The 20355-nt window shown below is 39.7% G+C and overlaps 1 protein-coding gene across 1 annotated transcript in view; it reads left to right on the top strand.

The window, feature by feature from the left end:
• The window catches only part of csmd1b (CUB and Sushi multiple domains 1b), a 228740-nt gene that overhangs the window by 78789 nt on the left and 129596 nt on the right, over positions 1 to 20355 (top strand). The window contains exons 18-23 of the mRNA XM_084718622.1: positions 2176 to 2332; positions 5261 to 5452; positions 11272 to 11398; positions 12008 to 12219; positions 15788 to 15979; positions 19411 to 19549. Of these exons, the coding sequence (XP_084574748.1) occupies positions 2176 to 2332; positions 5261 to 5452; positions 11272 to 11398; positions 12008 to 12219; positions 15788 to 15979; positions 19411 to 19549 (1019 nt within the window). The remainder of the gene's footprint in view (positions 1 to 2175; positions 2333 to 5260; positions 5453 to 11271; positions 11399 to 12007; positions 12220 to 15787; positions 15980 to 19410; positions 19550 to 20355) is intronic.

The raw sequence follows: 20355 nt of genomic DNA, 5'->3' as shown, positions 1-20355 counted from the left end.
GACTACTGACTGCTCTGACCAATCAGTGGTCCGCTGTGTGCTGACTCACCTTTATTGTAAATACAGTCAAAAATAATAAATCTTAATACCCTAGTATACTGTAATACCTTGTTACTGCCCACGCTTATTGTTGAGTCTCACTCCCAGGTCATCAGTTCCGTATGTTTTGGGAATGAGATTCAACAGTCAACCATTTTACCGAGCTGTGACTGGCCAAAGTCTTCCCTTACAAGCTAGATTTTCTAAAACCTGAAAACAGAGTCAAGAGGAAGAGCAGAAGTATAGTTTTCTCTCAAACCACTCGAAATGCAGTAAGCTTTAAGGTTATTATCAAACTTTTGCCCAATGATGCCGAAAAATATACTGCCTCTCCCAGCTCTCTCTCAGAATCAAATGTTTACCTGTAAGCTTGAAAAGTTGTTTTTGAAAGTAAATCCATCCACATGCATTTCTTTAACACCTACAATCCCTGACTCTGCTCTGTATTCTCTCTGTATATGATGTAAGCAATGTTTTCACCAAAACATGGATCAAGGCACAGCCTGCATTTGTCACTAGCACAGGTCTTTTTGTAACATGCATGTATATATGCATATATGCACTGTATATTGAGACACATTGTAGAAAAGTATTGAGAACATAGTGGAAGCATATTTGTGAAGTGAATATTTCTCAATGATTTGTGCACATCAACCCTTCAATTGGACACTGTTTGTTTTTGCCTTTTCATTTGGATGATATTAAACTCTGCTCAACTTTCTTGTGTTGCCAAGATCTCTCCGGGAGCCATTACTCCACCCTCTGTATCTCCTCGACTCACAGCGCTCATTTGAAATAAATGACCCCCAGCTGTTTTGTCTCTTGTTTGTGATGCCAGTGTGAGTGCACAGTTACAGGTTGATGATCGTAGTGTAGATGATGGGAAGCAAAATTGGTAGGAGACCAAAAAGAGAGATTGAGGCTCACAAAAAAAAGGCTAAAATGTCAACATCTTCATCAGTTTCATTATGTCCACAAATGGAAAGGAGAAAAAGCTGATAAACAAAGGGAATAAAAGCTAAGTCTTTAATATTAATCCAGTCAAATGATGTTTTTGTTCTGTAAACCTAACCTATTCTGTGTCTGCTCGCCTGCTTTTCACTCCCACTATTTTCACCTCCTCTAATATGGATGACAGCATCTTAAACCAAGTCTCTCTCTCTCTCTCTCTCACACACACACACATGCATGCACACACACACACACACACACACACACACACACACACACACACACACACACACACACACACACACACACACACATGCATACATACACATGGACACGCTTAGTTAACAGTGGAGAACATGCATGCTGAGACTTGTAGCTTTGACTGGTGATTTCTAGGAAACACACTGTATTGTTTAGGGTTTCCTCTGCTGTAGTGAATCCACTTAAGGAGCATAATTTTTAAAAATATAAACAAAAATTTGGAGCACTTATCACAGCTGGAGACAAACTCAACTTTGAATAAGCTCTATTTTATTTTTCAGTGAGGGCTGCAGTACACCCTCTGCCAATATGCAGATCTACCGCTTCCCACAGGTGCTTGACAAGGATTAAACTGCAATATTCAAGTAGTTTTGTACAACAGTTTGATTTCAGTCACTTTTAATTGTTACAAAAAGCATTTTAAGTAAGGTAACCCAATTAATTTACCCACCATGAAACCCCTCAAAATTTTGTTTCTTTACTTTCTGGAATTGTAAGAAAATAGTGACAGTTAAACACAAAAAAGGAGGCCTCATCGGTTCTGCTGACTGTGTTAGCCCCCTTATCCACTCACTTGTAACCTCAGCAACTTTCATGTGATATTTTAGGCTCTATGTTTTTGGTGCCTCAAAAGGTCCATGCTGATACCAAGCAAAGCAAAGTGGCTTTTTGCTAAAGCGTAGTGAGGTTTTTTGCATCACTTGCCTTGTTTGGTATTTTGGTGACTCACTTGCAGGGGAGAGGCACAGGCAATATGGCAGCATCCTGCAATTTTGGTTTCAAGACTGACTATATTTTATGCAGCCCTTGTTTTCCAGACCAGGTCAGCAGTGTGGACGTGCACCCACATAATCCTCTATAAAATCTTTTAACTCATGTTTTTATTCATGTTCTGTGGTCCTGTTGCTGTGTTTTGATCGACAGGTGTATGATGGAGAGAACACCTCATCTCGTCTCCTTGGCAACTTCACACGTGACAGCATGATGGGTCATGTCATCAATAGTACATCCAATCGCTTGTGGCTAGAGTTCAACAGCAACGCCTCTGGAACCAATCAAGGTTTCCGCCTCACATACACAAGTGAGTTGTTAACGTCACTGATCAGCTGATTAAACTGATTAAAAAATATGGCCATACAGATAGTTTTTTCTGATTTCTAAATGGTTTATGATTAGGTTAATAAATTACTTTGTAAACACTTTATAACTAATTAATAAACTAGTTATAACGGCTTCAATACGTTGATGTGAGCTCACTACGTGGCATGATCCAGTCACTGCTTACTGCTAATTAATCTTAGTAACTAGTGGAAACACTTAATAATCATTCATAAGGGTAGTCTTATAGTAAAGTGGTTCTGTTGTTGCTCTGTGTTCACTGTTTAAGCCATGGTTTGTTCAAAGACAAAAGGCACCGCTCTCTTTCACTCTCTCTCTCTCTCTCACACACACACACACACAAATCGTAATTTCCTAAATTTTGAGTAGCTCATCATGCCCGGCCCTCGTAAGGAGATGTTTTTAATTGAAAACTAGAGTGGTCGTGACTGTGTTCGATTGCACTCATGGATATAGCTTGCATCTGTCCTGTGCCTCAGTCAAGTGATTCTTGAGTGCTATATACCAGAACAAAATAGGTGTCATGTACTACAAAAGTCTAGAGACTAGTCTCTCTCCGTCAGCAAATTACCGAGCTTTTTCTTTCATTTCTGACGGCTGAAAAGAGAGCAACAATCAGTTTTCTGTGCAATTTCTGGCAAAGGTGGAGTCCAAAGTGCAACAGCAGTGTACCAAACATACAGAGAATGGAAATGAGCATATGAATGTTTCAAACACGCAGCTCTCTCTTTCACACACACGCACACACACAAACATGCACACACACACACACACACACACACACACACACACACACACACACACACACACACACACACACACATCTTAAAGGCTCTAAAGAGAGTCTGTTAAGAAGGCAAGACCAGCTGCTGTGTAAGTCAAAGAGGCTATTAGAAGGAGCATTTATCTGCAAGTCATTAAAAGAAGGTGAGAAAGTGACACATCTGGAGTGTAGGAGCGCCTGGACGGAGGGACAAACGGATGAAGGTAGATGGTATATGCATACTAGATGGATGCTCTGTATGTCAGTTAAACCATTAGACAGCCGTTAATCTGAAAGTCATTAAACTGGAGAAGGTGACACCTTCTGTAAAGTTCTGCTACAATGGATGAGCTGATGGATAGATAAGAGAGATTGATAGAAGGTTTAAACAGGAGAGAAGAGAGACAAGCATCTAAGCAGGAGAGGCAGCGATGGTTTCTTAAGTAGGGTCGGCGACTGAGTAAAACCTCTTTAATACTACACAGTGTTAGAGGCTATTTTAATAGAGTAATAAGACTTCAAACATCTGCTCGAGACATTAACAAGAAAGGTTGACAGACGCAAGATGCATCTGTTTTACTGAAGCTGATGCAGGAAGGGATAGAGAGTTGCAGACACACCTCACAAAACTGGAGACAGCTCACTTACAAAGTTTCTCGCTGTGTAAAAGATGTTATTACGAGGCTTTATGGAAGAGTAAATTGTGATTGGACAATGAGTGCATTTTGATTTTGTGTCCTGATTCTGTCTTGAAATAACAGATAGCAGGTATTGTTTTACATATAATTACCTCGCTCAAGAGAATTGGTGGAGATTGTTGTTGTCTAATCAAATAATGTAGTGACACCCTCTGCCAAAAAGACATTACACAGTCTCCACGGACAAAAGCTTAATTATTCATGAAAGAATGTTTGATGTATCACTTAATTTATTTTGGATAACATAAAATGTTTCACTACTAGATGAAAAGCCTCCAGCGTGAGCCTGAAACCACTTTACTCTAGTCATAGTTAAAGGATGTTTCTGTGTATTCAGTAGATGTGGTTGTTGTTAGCAGTGTACACACAAGTTAGTTTTGTGATATCATTAAGTCTGTCACGAGACAATTTTGATTTGATTCAATTTCAGTCATCTTTGATTGATATGAGACAATATCATCTGCTCATTTAACACAATCAGTCACAGTGGAAGCTGCTACCCCCTTCCTTTCGTTTTTTTTGCAGTAATGTTTACTTTAAATTAGAGCCAGTTTGATACATCGGTCGACCATGATCATTGACTTGATGTTGGCCTATCACAGCTATATTGATCTATATTGAGATCAGCATATATACTGTCTGATATGCGCCAATTTGCTTTTCAAATGGATGGATTGTTATACCCCTGTTGCTGTGTGGTTTGTAAATTACATTACACTTTTTATTTTGAAGCTATAGGTTTGATTGATGATGTTTTTAGTAAGTTGGATAATATACTATATACAGAGCCAAACATTACTGAAAAGAGTTTACAGTAGTCAGCGCTTCACTGTTCATTGTCCACTACATAGCAGCTAGGGACGTTTCTTATCTGAGGGAGGACGTTTTGTTCATAAGAGGCTGACCTGAGGGAAAGAAAATATGTTTGTGACATTTTTGTGTCTTTGTTTATCCATCTGTCTTTGAGGCGGGAAACTTTCTTGTTCTTTGTTATCTTCAAAACACACTGACGTCTCTGGCAGTGTGCTCGTTCAAGTGTACAGTATGTTTGTGTTGGTGTGGGATGTGAAATTATCATTTGATGTGTCCCCACAGTTTCATATAGGAACCGCATTTTCAATCCATAAATATAATCACCGTTGCTTTCAGAAAAGAGAGAAGCCTGCACATTTTTAAAACTTCATAGAAACAAGCAGCTGAGAAGAATCTTTAGAAATGTCCAGTAGTTTCATTGCAGAAACAGTGAGTTAAATTTGACATTTTTGTTGGACGTTGTGGGATTCAGGAGAGGGATGGTATGAACTTTTGTCCTCTTGTCCAAAACTGCTCTGAATCACCCTGTTCATTTATGCAATGTTGTCCTACTGCATGGACAGGAAGACTTAATCTGTATGTGTGTACATGTCTGTGTGTCTGTGTCTCTTTCTAGGTTTTGACCTAGTACGTTGCGAGGAACCAGGTGTCCCCAGCTATGGCTATAAGATCCAGGACGACGGTCATTATGCCAATACTTTTGTCCTGTACTCCTGCAACCCTGGCTACAGTCTCCACGGCAGCAGTACGCTGACCTGCCTTAGCGGGGACAGACGTGTATGGGACAAACCACTTCCATCCTGTATCGGTTAGTATGCCAACACATGTGTAGGTTCTATACGCATCAATAATTTAGAACTACGAGATCTGAATTATTAACCTCTGGGTTTTTGCATACAATTCAGTGAGAAATATAGCAGGGGGAAGAAGCAGTTGTAGCTCATCATGTCTGTTTCTGAGCTTCAGCGAGAGCACGATGATTCAAAAGAGAGAGTGAGTGAACAAGTGATTGACTCAATGTAGGTGAACACTTTGAAAAGAGGGCATGGGGACTGATTCAACACTCTGTGGGAAATATTCAGAGTGGCATTAACACTCCTCTATGCATAAAAAAACAGCCCTTGATGATCCATCAAACTGTGCACACAGGACTATCTGCGCTCGGACAGCAGGATGTCACCGAGCATGAGATTTTAGTGCACCAGCCTGTCTGTATATTTTAAGGATCGCACCGTTAAGGTGCAAAAATAGGGGATGACTGTCTGAATTGAACTTTGATAAATTTATAATGTGAGCCAGACTACTTTCTTGTACCCTGAAGGTGTGCACAGTATTTTATGCCGAGGACCTTGACAGAAGCCTTAGCTTTCTGTTCTATTCTCAGCGTGCACAATAAATAGAATATTCTATCAGCAGAGACTTTTTTTTCGGATGCCAGAAAGTGATTTGATGTAAAAACAATATTGATTCATCTGAAATTGTTGCGTGAGTGTATCTTTTTCAGATACTGGACAAGAAAGACAGAATGGAAGTGCACCCATACGCACTTTACCGTGACAACTCAAAACTGATGACTGCATTCTGTCTTACTTTCAAAAGTTGTAATAATTAATTTCCCTTGCCTGCAAGCTTTTATGTCAATATATTCAAAGTAGTGACAATAATTTCACCTGGAGAAATTAAACTTTTCTCATTTAAGCCGGTTTACTGCACACCCACATCAACTGTGGTAGGATGACTAATTATGATCACAATTACTTTGGGAAAAGGAGTCAGATTTTAGATAAATCTGACTTAGTCTTGAACAGAAAGCTACACAGTGTGATGACGAAAGTAACAGTTTAACTTATCTGTAAAAAATATTAAATGCCAATCATGCGTCCTGCTGGTTAAATGATCAAAATGCTGTGATTCTTATTGACTTAATAAGGAAGACAGCTCATATATGCATGTAAAAAAAGGAACATATAAAACAGGAGGTAAATCCCCCCCCAAAAATTGTTGAAGAACACAGCATTGAGAAAATTATGAGAACTGCCCGAGGCGTCATGTAATAATAAGCCATCTATGTGACTGCTGCTGTGCACACCCACATTATTAGGTTTTATTTTCCAGACAGTGTGATGACAAAAATAAAGGTTTCTCATTTGGCATATCTAAGATATATTTGAATATTTCTCTGGTTTTGAGGCAGATAAGCTGTCAGAGGGCAGATTTAGCTTTGGTTGGCACTTGGTAGCTCTTAATTAGGTTGGAGAGGAGTGTGCCAAACGATTCAGGTGCTTTAACATGGTGATTGTTTTTCTCTTTTGCTTATGGACCTGTGAAAGTTGTTTTGTGTTTTAGCCACAGTGCAACATGTACAGCTGGCCATTCTTATTCCTTATTGTCATTCAGCAGCTGCCAGTGAAGCATGAACTCGATGTTTGTTTGTATTGTTCCCAGCTTTGAAATCCCTAAAGCAAATTCCCAATTTTTAAAGTCCATAATTCCTGCCCCTCCGTAAATATTTTGTGGCTTTGCATATTTTACAAATTAAAGCACTTTCCTTGTAAGTATTTCTACCTTGTTGGGTAGAAGTGGGCACATGTTAATTTGGAATTCCCTGCTGCAGAGCCAAGCCTCGTGTCTTTCTAACCTGCCAGCACACCTGAGCTCTCCGAGGTGGGATACGGCCTGATGTGGTTGCTAATGGCAACTAAAAAGAATGTGTGTTGATAGGTGTGTGCAGTGAACGTATTTATGCGGACGTGAATGCGAATGAGTTTGCGTTTTTTTTTGTTGGATGTGTATGTGAATCTCAGTGTGTGTCCCTGTATACCTCTGCAGTCAGTCATTAATTTGTAGCTGCTCTGTAACTGCCTTATTTCAGGTAAGCCAGCAACTAAGAGAATACTTGCTGGCAGAGCCCTGGGCTAACTACCTCTATAGCTACCGTTGCATCTTCCTCCTTTGTTTGTCTGTTGGGGCGTTTTTCTTTCTGCCTCTCTGACTGTCTCCTTCCCTGTCTGTCTGGCTCAGTCCCATGTACTAGCGTGGAGATGAGGAGATGGCTTTGCTTCTAGCTGTTTCTATAACGTCTTTCTCTCCCACACCAAGTCAGACAAAGTGGTGGACTACCTAAAAATCTTTTTGTCCTCTTTATGGCTCTCTATTCATACAACATGTCTATCTTCTTCTCTATATGTGTGTGTGCTTGCTATTCTCTTTTTCTTCTTCCATCTCTGGGAAATTGCACTTGTCATTAGGTCAGGGTTACTAAATAACTCTCTTCTTGTGTGTCTGTGCCTCTTCCTCTCTCTACCTGCTTCTCATGATAAAATACAGTATAGCAGAGTAGTTGCCTTTCCTCCTATGTTTTTTCTCACTAGGGACTGAAACAACTGGTTGTATGGTGTGTATTTGGGTGTGCACATACATATATGTGTGTTTATATGAGTGTTTTCAAGTGCGTTTCTGGCCTTGTGTGTGATTGTGTCATTATCTTCTACTCCCTTTGTATTTGTGTGCACATGTGACTGTGTATTTGTGTGCATTCTGCCTAGGGTAATGCAACAGCAGTAGGTTGTCATTGTATTGTAGATTGCAGAGCCGCGTTAATGGCGTCCTCTTAACTCGCACAAACATACAATGTGCACACTGATATAAAGCCTTCTCTTTACCAAAACATTTTCTAATCAACAGCAATCTGCTGGCTCAGTGGGGCACCATGTGTACCATATACTACTATGATGAGTTCAAATCTGCTCCCAGCCTTTTCCCCTGCTTCCTGTTATCTCCCCTGTTCCTCACCACTCAAAACAACATAAAAATAATACAGAGAGCCGCTTCTCTCTTGTGAATTAAACAGCACCCCTCCCCCCCATCATCACCAACTATGAACACTATAGGGAGATCCTTAAGGGAAAACAGCCATCAGAGTTATTCACCAACCTTGAAACTGTATGGCCAGAGCTTAGATAATTCAAGGTTGATTTCTCAAGCCTTTCTTAACCGATTCTCCTTTCACTCAGCCTTCGCACCTCAGAGTAATTTACAGCAAAGTAGAGGAGCTGCTTCTTATAGAGATGAACTGAAATGCTAATAGCGCAGGAAGAAAGACCAAGAAATATGATACAGAGAATATGGTTCTGTTGAGGGTAGAGACCCTCACAGATCCGAGATGCTGGACCAAAAATCCAACCCAAGCCTGATGCATATGAATTACTTTTCAAAAATGAGAGACCAAGCAGGGGACCAGAATATACCCAATGATAAATAGGCCCAATACTAAATTCAGTTGATCTGAACAGACCCAAGAGAACACTAACACTGGCAGCAGCATTGTGCTCTATTGATTAATAACCTACCGCAGTTGAAAAGAGCAGCAATATAATGATAATGTCCTGCGAAATTTTCTCAATATTTTTAACCAATATTCAGTAGCCAATGTGGCGATAGATAGTCAGAAGATAGACATTTTTTTAAAGTATACTAATAAAATGAAATAAACTGTACATTGTATCAAATTAGACAAAAATTAGAAATATGTTTTTTTATTAGACAGAATTAGACCCTTTATTAGACCTTTATTAGACTTTAGAGGATAATTAGGGAGACGTCACAACAGAACTGTACTGTACAAACAAACTGCCAGCTCCTTTCAAGGCACTACTGCAGGATGACCTGTGGGAAGAATTTGTTGCGGAGACATGAAACTATTCTAAATAGGATTTGCTCTTCTTTTAGTGTAAGACACTATCTTACACAGTTTAAAATAGTGCACCACGTTTATTTGTCCAGGGCTAAACTTGGAAAGATATTCCCCAGTACTGACCCTACCTGCCCTTGTTGTAAACTCGAACCAGCTAGTTTACTTCATCAGTTCTAGTGATGCCCCAGACTCTCAGATTTCTGGGGGTCTATTTTTAAATTTTTGGGTTTGATTTTCAACCTTGCCCTTTTACAGTTACCTTTGGGATTTTTCGATGGGCTACAGTAGCATATACCTCTCTTTCGGCAAGATGGGTCATTTTGCTCATTTGGAAGCTTACCTTTCTGCCCTCTTCCTTCTTCCTCTTCATTGTTACAATCATTGGGTCAGACTTATTAGGCTGCCTTAAGCTGGAGAAACTTAAATTTAGTTCCCGTGGAAACCCTGAACGTTTTTATAAGACCTGGTCTCCATTCTGGGCCTCCTTCGAGCATGTCATCCCGCGAGCCATTTTACTTTCTCCCCATTCTACACCCTCCCACTTCTGTCATCTTATACCCAATGGCCTGTACCCCTAGATGTGGTATGAAATTTTATAGATATGATCTGTGAATCCTTTTTTTTTTTTTTTCTTTTGTTTTGTTTTAAAGTGTATTATTTCCCACTGTTAGACCCTTACTAGACTTTATTAGGAGGTAAATTTGGGACACTGCAACTTGAGACACACCCTCTTTGGCTGGCCCCAAACAATTGGCAGACTAGCCAGGAGAGATGCCTATTTCTTTGATCAAATAATATTCTCCCAAAAGTATTACAGTAAGACTGTGCAGACAGCCATAGCCAAAATATTCCTCTGCCTATATAATTCTGGGCTTTACTAGGTAGAGCTTGTTTTGCTGTAATGTGTTCTAAATTACCCTCTATTAAAGTCTAATAAGGGTCAATCAGAGGACAATAATACACTTACAGTTTAGTTTACAGTACAGGTGTACAAATTTACAATAGTTCTGTTTTAATGTGTTGCTGCTTTCCCCCTAGGAGAGTCTAATGAGGGTCAAATAAGGGGTTTAATACTGTCTGATAAACAATATATTATTTCTGGCTTTTTTCCAATTTAATACAAAATACTGCTTGTTGGCATCTCATAACTGTACATATATTGTGCTTTTTACAGTGCCATGTGATCAGAGCTGATGTGCTCTGATGCTTTCCGACTCACTAAGATATTAGAAGCATTTACATACAGACCCGAAAGCTGTGGCAATAAAACAAGACCCTACTCGACCTAATTAGACAGGGGATAATTTTAGCCGGTCTAACACAGGTCTGTGTTGTGAGAAACTGAGTGACGTTGTGAAGATCTGTAATTGTGAGAGATGCTGTAAATGGATGAAAAAAAAACACATCTAAACCAGAGAGAGCAAGATCTTGTAATTCACATGATTGTAACTTATTCAGTTTTATTATTACAATGGTGGTGAATTCTTTATTATGCCACCTTATAAAAAGTTATTTCAGGGACTCCAATATAGTTCAGATCTCTGTATTAACGAGACATTATTGTTATGATAGTAAGAGTGGATGTTATGGCTGAGAGGGCTGGAAGGTGCCAACAGTAGCTACTGCAGAGTTTGTAATTCATAGTAAGTCTGTGGTAATCACAATATATAGTTTTGCCTTCAACCCATGCTTTGTTAAGGGCTTTGTTAAATTCTGTGTTTGATCTGCCCAGTTAAGTGTGTGTAGTAGTGTCAATACTTGCTGTGGTTTTATGTGTGTTTTGGTTAATTAGGTTAAGATGAAAATGTGGTTGTTTGTATTTCTGACTGGATGGATATATTTTAACTGTTAATACTTAGAACATAGATAAAAAGAGGAGGAAAAATGTTTTTTTCCCCACTGATGATCATTCCTTTGTCTCATTGTCCTTGTAGCGGAGTGTGGAGGTCACATAACTGGAGCAGTGTCTGGACGGATTCTGTCTCCAGGATATCCTGCTCCATATGACAACAACCTCCACTGTACCTGGACTATAGAGGCTGATACAGGCAAGACTATCAGGTAATTATGAAGCAGTTGGATGTACACTGAAGCCACTGTGAATATGATGATGGCCTGCAGTTATCTGGAGGGGTTTTTGCATTAAAGGAAACTAGCCAAGACATTTTTTTCATAAAGAAATAAGACAACAAGTATACTAACAAGAATAATTGCTTTGCACATACTGGGCATACTTGTTAGCTTTATATTTAATAGGAGCGTGAATGCAGTTGTTGCATTATATAGAAGACTCCCACATAACAACCCTCACTCTGCATTACTACATTACACTACTATTATAGAGGTAAAAACTCACAAGACTGTCAGGTAATGATACATTCACTAATTATAGATAAATGTTCTCTGTCAAAGCCACTGGTGTGTAGGAGAGTACACCACATTAGTCATTATGCCAACATGGTGGTTCTGAACACTTTGCGGCCACTGCTGACATTTGTGTGCGTGCATGTGTGCGTGCGTGCATGTGTGCACACTAGTGTGATCTGTCTGTTGTGAGCCCTGCTTCATTTAATTTTATGGTTGACTTGATTTTTGGTTAAACTGCTGAATAAAGAGCAGTTGTTAATGTTTGTTTTGGATCTCCTGTGTAATTTCTGTGTTTTTTTTCAGCCTCCACTTCATCGTCTTTGACACTGAGGTTGGCCACGATATCCTGAGAGTTTGGGATGGTCCATCTGGGCCGTCAGACGGGGGGATCCTGTTGAAAGAATGGTCTGGCCCAGCCTTACCGGAAGACATCCACTCAACTTTCAACATACTCACACTGCAGTTTGATTCTGATTATTTCATCAGCAAGCAAGGATTTTCTATACAGTTCTCCAGTAAGTAGCCTTATCTCTAAATCCAAATTATTAAACTTGAAAATCACACGGTAAACTCTGAATCACTGAAATAGCTTAAATAATGTGCCTTGATTCTACAAAATTGCTGCTTTGGGTGGTCTGCCCCACTCTATCCCCCACATCCATTGATGAAGGAAAACCAATTACTGAATTAGCAATTAAATTAGCTAATTTACAAAGTCATCACACATATAGTTTTAGTTATTATATAAACCTCATTTATATTGGCTATGAGATAATTAATCTGGAAATAATGCTGCATTAACAGGATTTTTGAAAAACCTTTAGCCTAAGAATCAAATGAGAAATTTAATATCTCACCCTGGGACCCAGGCTCACTAAGCCCTGAAGGAGCCCAGCGGAGACCTGTGGCTCACTTTAGGAAATCAGGAGATACATTAACAAGACTATAATCACTGGGCGGTTTTTCATACCTTCATACTTTACTTTTTATCGGGGTATGCAGCATCATGATGGAGTTTGTGTGAAATTTGTGTAAAAAGTGCTCAACTCGACTCCACTATAGACTGTGCTCCCTCAGCATAGAACGCTACTCCAGCTTTCTGGAAACAACACACACTCAGGAGCTTCGCTTTGGTCCTTCGTATATTTACAGTGTTTTCGCTGTACATATACTGCCAGGCTGTCCACTTCACTGCTCACATTTTCTTCAGCCCAGCATGCATTCACTGCTCCTCTCTGCCACTCACTCGCTCGCTCAGATGAGTTAAATACGTTAGATACACGTTTAACACTCCCAAAAAGGGGCAGAAGTATTTTTTCTTTTTCTTGTTAATCTTATACATTGCATCGTTTACCCTGACACCATGTTTCTGGGATCAGTTGCGCTGCCTGGTCTACCAGTAGAGAGACTGACCTCTGGTGGTGCACACTTTGCGCTACAATACATTACCTACAGCATCTCCGTGTCGGTTTTATAGAAAGAGCAGCGTCTGTATTTTTGACTTCAATGCAAATCATACCATTGTGATTTTAATACCCTGGTATACTGTGATATCTTTATACCAACAAGCCCATAGTATTGTGACATGTTTCTTTGATAAACAGTAGTTTTGTGATATGGATTAATAAAAATAATAAAAATGTATGCTATAAATCATTTTATAGGCCACTGAAAATGTGATTTGTAAAATGATCAACTATAAATATCAAAATTGTCTTAAAAGGTAAATTTTATCATCAAACTCTCTTAAAAAGATGTCAGTGAAAATAAACTATTGCTGTTGTTTCTTCCTATTTTTCTTTAAAGAAAGGGCAACCTGTACAATAACTGTACCCTTTGGGTGTAGGAATGGCCTTTGCTGTTTGAGCCACTGGACCCAAAAATGTCTTTGCTTCATTTCTTCAGAATCGTTGGCCAAAGTCAATGTGATCCATTGTAGCAGCAGAATCAATCAGAGGAACACTGAGTAAGGAAAGTTAGACAGTTAGGAAGTGGGAGAACAGACAGTCAAGACCATCTTACCTTTACAGCTGCTTATTCAACTGCATACGCACACACACACACACACACACTTGCGCACACTGTTCTTGTTCATCTTTACACAGCCAGTTATTACCAACACAAAATCCTTGCGTAAGCCCACACACCTTCACTTGCTCTGCAGTTCACATACATCTGTATGCAGAAGCATGCACATGCACACACACACACACACACACACTCACACACACACTTCAACACACATAACTGTCACTTCTCCCCATATTTAAAACAATAAATATTTGCAGTCACTAACATGCTAATCAGAGCACTGTTATCCCATTACTATGGTAATGACTTATATTTACCTTCATGTTGATTTACTAAAGCAAAGGTAATGCTATTTACCACCACACTCAATCATTTAAAGTAAGGGTGGTGTATTTATTGAACAAGTGGTGATTTTCCTACAAATGTCTTTCTTTTGTAGTTTTTTTTTTCTCTCATTCTGTCCTCTCTATTTCCTTTCTGTGTCTCTATCTGTCCACTGACCTGATGGAATAAATACTGTTTTGTACAGGAAAGATATAATAAACGTGATGTTATAATGGTATGTTTGGCCTTACACCAGCTGTTGGAAAATTTGTGCAAAAGATAATTTGTATTTTCAGTGTGTGATTGTTATTCATAAGGCTGGCCTCCATGCACTCATGTTCCACTATTATTTTGGCCAGGGCTCTGGCCAAGATCTGATCTATAATTTTCACTGAATCTGAAGCTTCATGACTAATTGTTGAGTCTGCTGTATAATGAGGATTCAGGCTGCCTTGTCAATTTTTTGGCAGATGACGTAGATTGGATTGTTTCCAACCTTTTTGGCTCGTGACCCATCATCAGCGGTTGCATACTGTACGTCTGTGGGTTTTAAGCAAGTAGACCAAATAGTAAACATAACTGTATGAAGAATTTTTAGCAGCCTGAAGAAAAAATTTAGAGTAACTGATTTCTTTTTTTTTAATTTTGCAGAGCAAATGTTTTTATTTTTGCTGTTCATCTGTTTGTTTTTTTTATAAGCTCACAACCTCTTTGATTTATTGCATGATCTCTTGAAATGTTCTGACCCCGATGTTGGGAACCACTGACGTAGAGTGGATGACAGATACAGATGATAGAAAGGAATACATTTAGTTACCCAACATTTCAAACCTCAGCGTCTAGAAAGCACTGGGCGCTGACAGAATTAAAAGTACCATACACAATAACCATTAGCGTACATTTGCACATATAGATTGTTGTATTTTAATTAATAGTAATGTTATGAATTATTTATGGCTGACCAGAATGCTTTTAACCTTCCAAGCCCGTATTGTTGCCATGGTAATCGATGTCCAAATCAGTATTTTAATTCTGACTGAATCATTTTTGCTCTTATTTTTTATTTATTTATTTATTTTGAAGAAAGGAAGGAGACGTTGTGCCAGTTACACACTGAAAAAGAGGCACAAACTAAAAAGTGTGAGAAATGGAGTTCCTTTGTGGCACCAGCACACAGAAAAGCCTTGTCAGGGAGCATTTCTGCTCCATGTGCATAAATGCATGAGCTTTACCCCCTGTACATGCTGTGGCTGATGTCTCCCCTCCTGTTCTTGTCATTAGACTCCTAATTACAGTAATTGCAAGCTTTGGATTTTCATTGGTAATTCTCACAGAAGTGTTAAAGCCCCAAATGTGGTCTGGACATGTATTGCATGCAGCACCAATGTTAATAAAATATTTCTGAGTCTACAAACACCAATAAATCTGGCATTTCATTACATTTAAACAGAATTGCAAACCCGATTTGCCGAATCTGCTAGACACAGAGGCCAGTTGTTGTGAATCCCTACATAGCACTCTGCTTAGCCTGAAGGGGGAGCCACTAATTATAAGTCAAAAGACAGCAGCAGGCCAAATTTGATTGAACCTGGAGGGAGGATCCATTTAGTTACTAACTGGTCAGGCTGAGCATGTGTTTTCACTCCCAGCTACCTTTTAATAATAAATCTGATGATTTGTTGGTCTGTCTAAAACTATGTCGATATCTGTCTGTTCCACACTCCCCAGCCACCACAGCAACGACCTGTAATGACCCAGGCATCCCTGTGAATGGTTCTCGATATGGGGACAGTAAGGAGCCCGGGGACAGTATGACGTTCCAGTGTGATCCAGGCTACCAGCTACAAGGCCAGGACACTATCACCTGTGTACGGATGGACAACAGATTCTACTGGCAACCTGACCCTCCAACATGTATAGGTAGGTGTTCATTACTCTGTGGAGAGGAGTCAGACATATTCCACGCTAAAAATAAGAAATATGAAAAAGGCGCTAGATATTGAGATTTTTTAGAAACAGACACTAACATGTGCAGCAACAATACATCAAAAACCAGAGGACTGAATGCGCTGCAGGTGAAATGATTCCACAGTTGCATCTTAAATCCGAAGTGTGGAGAGTAAACAACAAACATGACAGTTCAGGTCCCTTAGGTGCCTCTGTGTTGTTGTGCCACATCTGACATACTTCTCTGGAGGCAAATCAACTGAAGCTTGCTGGTGAGGTGATCGCTAATCCCAAATGATGCTGCTGCTCCGAGCATCAGATGGTTTTCCATACTGCAGGCATGCTCTTTAAGATCAAGGAGAAGTTGAGCAGGTGCCGAAGAAACTGCACAGGGGCTCAAAACCTCCTGAGCTCAGGATTTGGATGGGACAGGAGAATAAGGTCAGAGAAAAAAAAAAAGTGAGGTCAGATTCAAAGCATCAAAATTGTTGAAAATCCAGAGCTTGTTGCATCTTTTTCTCTATTATCACCACCATCAGGCCCACCTGCTGCTTATAACCCAGTGAGTTTCCACATCCCACTCCACACCTCATTCACACTATTCTGCTGCAGTTTGTTTTTCACTCTCCCTCTTTCAGGTGTGCCTTCTCCCTTTATTTTCCTCCTCACCTCCTTCTGACACACTTGACTCGCTCACTAAAGGAAGGGAGTGACTTCTAGCCCTGAAGCCTGTCTTTTTTTGAGTCAGAAAATGCAGGAATAGCAGAGTCAGTGCAAAAGAAGGTACAAACTGTAATGCAGCAAGAGCCCTTCAGTGTCCTCACTGTGCAACCTACAAATCACAGTATGTCAGTCCAAAACAAGCCTGGAGCACATCCACAGATTTCTGTGACCAGTTGTGTGTAGACTGCTGCTGAACTAGAGATGAAGTGGTATGAAATTTTCATATCACAGTAACGTATTATCACGGTATTGCAAAAATGTGCTGAAAATGTTCAGAAAGTGCTGATGCACAGACTGAAATCATTTAACTAACTTTTATATTGAAAACCACAAAGTTAGCAGCAATATGCACTTTTTGTTTGCATAAACATTAAAATAATAACACAGCCGTTGGCTAATACGCACGCATTGATACAAAGACACACACATGCACGCACAAGTATGTCTTCTGGGTTGCATTTCAGTAGGACTATATGCAATAACACCATTCAAAATTTACATAAAGACAAAAAAGGACTTTAGAAGATAGTGATAGTAACTGCATTGAGCCACACAGCAGTTGACAGGAGCCTTATGAGTTCATATTGTTTCTGCTGTTGGAACCAACCAAACAGACAAACAAAGTGTTGGCCCCTTTTTGCAGCAACTTTTTTTTCCTCAGTGTTTTGCAGACAGGGTTTACATTTTCAATCAAGTTTCCAATCAGCACTTTTATAAAAAACAAAATATGATTGCACTTCAGACTTTGTCCTCATAGGTTATTTTCACGACATCAGACAGCAAAAAAAAAACTTGCTGTCCACTGTTTTCATTACCCCAAACAAACAAACAAACTGCACATGTCCACCTGTATTTAGGAGACTGTGAGTGACTGTGATGCTGCCAGTCTTTACTGTGAATTTTTTTATAACACGGTCGGGGTTCCTTATGAAGGGTTTTATCACCTCCCTGACCAGAAGTCTGCTTGCCCAAAGACAATTTTAACTTGCCCCTCTACAAATTGTTTATTATTTATTAGCGGTTATCAGATAACAACAGAGACTGAAGTTAATTGTCATGTTTATTCTCGGGCTGCAACTTCTGTAAACTGTTGGATAACAGTGAAAAATGTGCATCTCAGTTTTTCAAAGCCCAAGGTGATGTCTTTAAATGTTTCATTTTGTCAGTCTAACACCCAAATATATTCACTTTAATATGACAATAGACAAAGAAAAGTGGGAAATCATCATATTTGAAAGGCTTAAAATAGCATTTTCTGACATTATGCACCAAACATAAACCAATTCTCAAAATAATTTAATAGTTAAATTACTTTCTACCTGACCAGGCAAGTGAGTTGCCAGATTTACCTGCCTGACATGGCATTTAACTTGCCCCAGGCAAACGGTAATCCACGTTGTTGAGCACTGACAGTAAACATTGCGTTAATGCTAATTAGAATTTCAGACATTAATACTAACGATTGGGTATTTCACTGTGGTTTATCATTAAACTGGCTATCGCGCCAATCTCTGTGCCAACCTACATGCCTTAGTGGGGGAAAAAGTATCTTCTTTTCCTTGATAAACTGCTCCATCCAGTTCAATTTTGATTTGCACATGAAATATCATATCAAATTAGTCAGAGTAGATGGATGCTGGGCTGCTGAATTTTTAATTATGCAAGGACCAGGATGAGGTATGACATCAGACACAGCTGAAGGTGAGATGTAAACAATGCGAGCCAGCTGCTGGAAATCCCTGCAGCAGGGAGCAGGACTTGCTACAGACATTTGGCTCTCTGTTAGATGCCACAGCCTCCCTTTATGTTGCCATCTCCTTCTCTTTATCAGCCAGCACTATCGGTGAGTCCTCCAGCACAGTCACAGAGACCAGTAATTTGCCTTGTAACCATGCCTGTGAAACACATTATGTTTTGTTCCTGATGTTGCCTCTGACTCTTTGCCAGTGACCTCATGTGTAGATAAAATGTAGGGCTTTAAATCTCCCTCTGTTTTCTCTTAGCTTAGCCTGCATATGCTTCCCTCCCCTGCACTTTCACCTCATGTGGTGATTCCCTGGGTGCTGGAAAGCTCCTAAGATTAAACCAACATTATACACAATAGTCTAGTGTGTAAGTGTGTATCTGCCTGTGAGTGATTTGCAGCTGTTAATGCCTTTGTTTACCTCTATTTCGCTGTTGATAATCCATTCACACCCACCTGCCACCCCCAAGACACCTCTCCATGTTTCAAATTCTTCCTTCACATCACTAAATTGCTGCTTGAATGCATCTATCTGTCTCTCTTGCCAATATCTCTTTCCTGCTCTCTGGCTTGTTGTGGGATAACAGGACCGCTAGGGGTGATTCTCCCCGCTAACTACCCCCAGACTTACACTCTGTAACTAAATCTCACAGTCTCTCTCTATCTCTCTTTTGCTCCTTCACCCTCCCCAGCTACCTGTGGAGAAGGTGAAAGAGCAATATCAGTGGTCCACCAGGGGTGATTCTCTCCCTCCTAACCAACCCCTGCCATACTTCCCATCACTAACTAACTCTCTTCCGCTCTGCCTACCTGTGGGGATAATGTGAATGGTCAATCAGGGGTGATTCACTTTCCAAATTACCCCAAGCCCAATGCTGTGTAATCATATTTATATCTCTGTCTCTCTGTCTCTCTCTTACTGTTCGTGTGTCTTCAGCAACATGCGGGGGTAATGTCAGCGGCCCTTCTGGAGTAATTCTGTCTCCTAACTACCCCCAGCCTTACCCTCCGGGGAAAGAGTGCGACTGGAGAATCAGAGTCAACCCTGATTTTGTAATTGCTCTCATCTTTAAAAGGTAAGGAAGGCTCTGTATCTGTGTACACAACCACTTGTATATACTATGTTTTTAGGACATTGCATATTAATAAACATGAGTGCTTGAGTCCATAAATCTACCAGATTTAGACATACAGGCTAATTTTCATCTGTAGTCGCTGGCAGGTTGATGCTTATAGAAAAAATCAAAGAATACCTACAGAAGTATATAAGCATGCAACCACATAAGAAAGTTAAAGGAAACGCACTGTTCAAAAGCACATTAGCACATAAACACAATTTAGCAAAAATAATGGCATAACCACTTCTCCAGATTATGACAGCATGCTTGATTGTCCAGTATCAGTGTTTTATAGGTTTTGAATTAAGAGATAAGATGTTTTGTATTAGTTTTCCAGGTATGTTCTGTATGGAGCTTTTCTGTCCCTGTAGAGACACTGCTGCACTACTCAGTTGGTATTTCTGACATTTTCATTCTACAAATTAAAGGTTAAAGAAAATATTTTTTTCTGTCTACAATGGTCCAAATAAGCCAGCGCATTTTTTCAGCAGTGATTTAATAGATAAACATTTCCTGTGAGTGCGGGGACTTTTTCCTACTGGATTTGCTGTCCATGTTGTTTTGGTGGAAGACATACAGTATCTGCAGCACGAGATGCAACGATAAGAAGTGTCTAAAATAACTCAATACTCAAGCTAGAAATCATGTGTCAGTGTCATAATGTTGCCATAATGGTAATTTTTGTCATTAGGAACGTAAACCATTGGATTACATTTTTTTTAATCGAATCTGACCACTTCTGGATCACTTTTGGATTTTAGTAC

Source organism: Lutjanus erythropterus, chromosome 1 (assembly GCF_056507025.1).
Source record: "Lutjanus erythropterus isolate fLutEry1 chromosome 1, fLutEry1.hap2, whole genome shotgun sequence".
Classification (NCBI taxonomy): domain Eukaryota; kingdom Metazoa; phylum Chordata; class Actinopteri; order Lutjaniformes; family Lutjanidae; genus Lutjanus; species Lutjanus erythropterus.
This window is presented reverse-complemented; position numbering and strand designations above follow the sequence as displayed.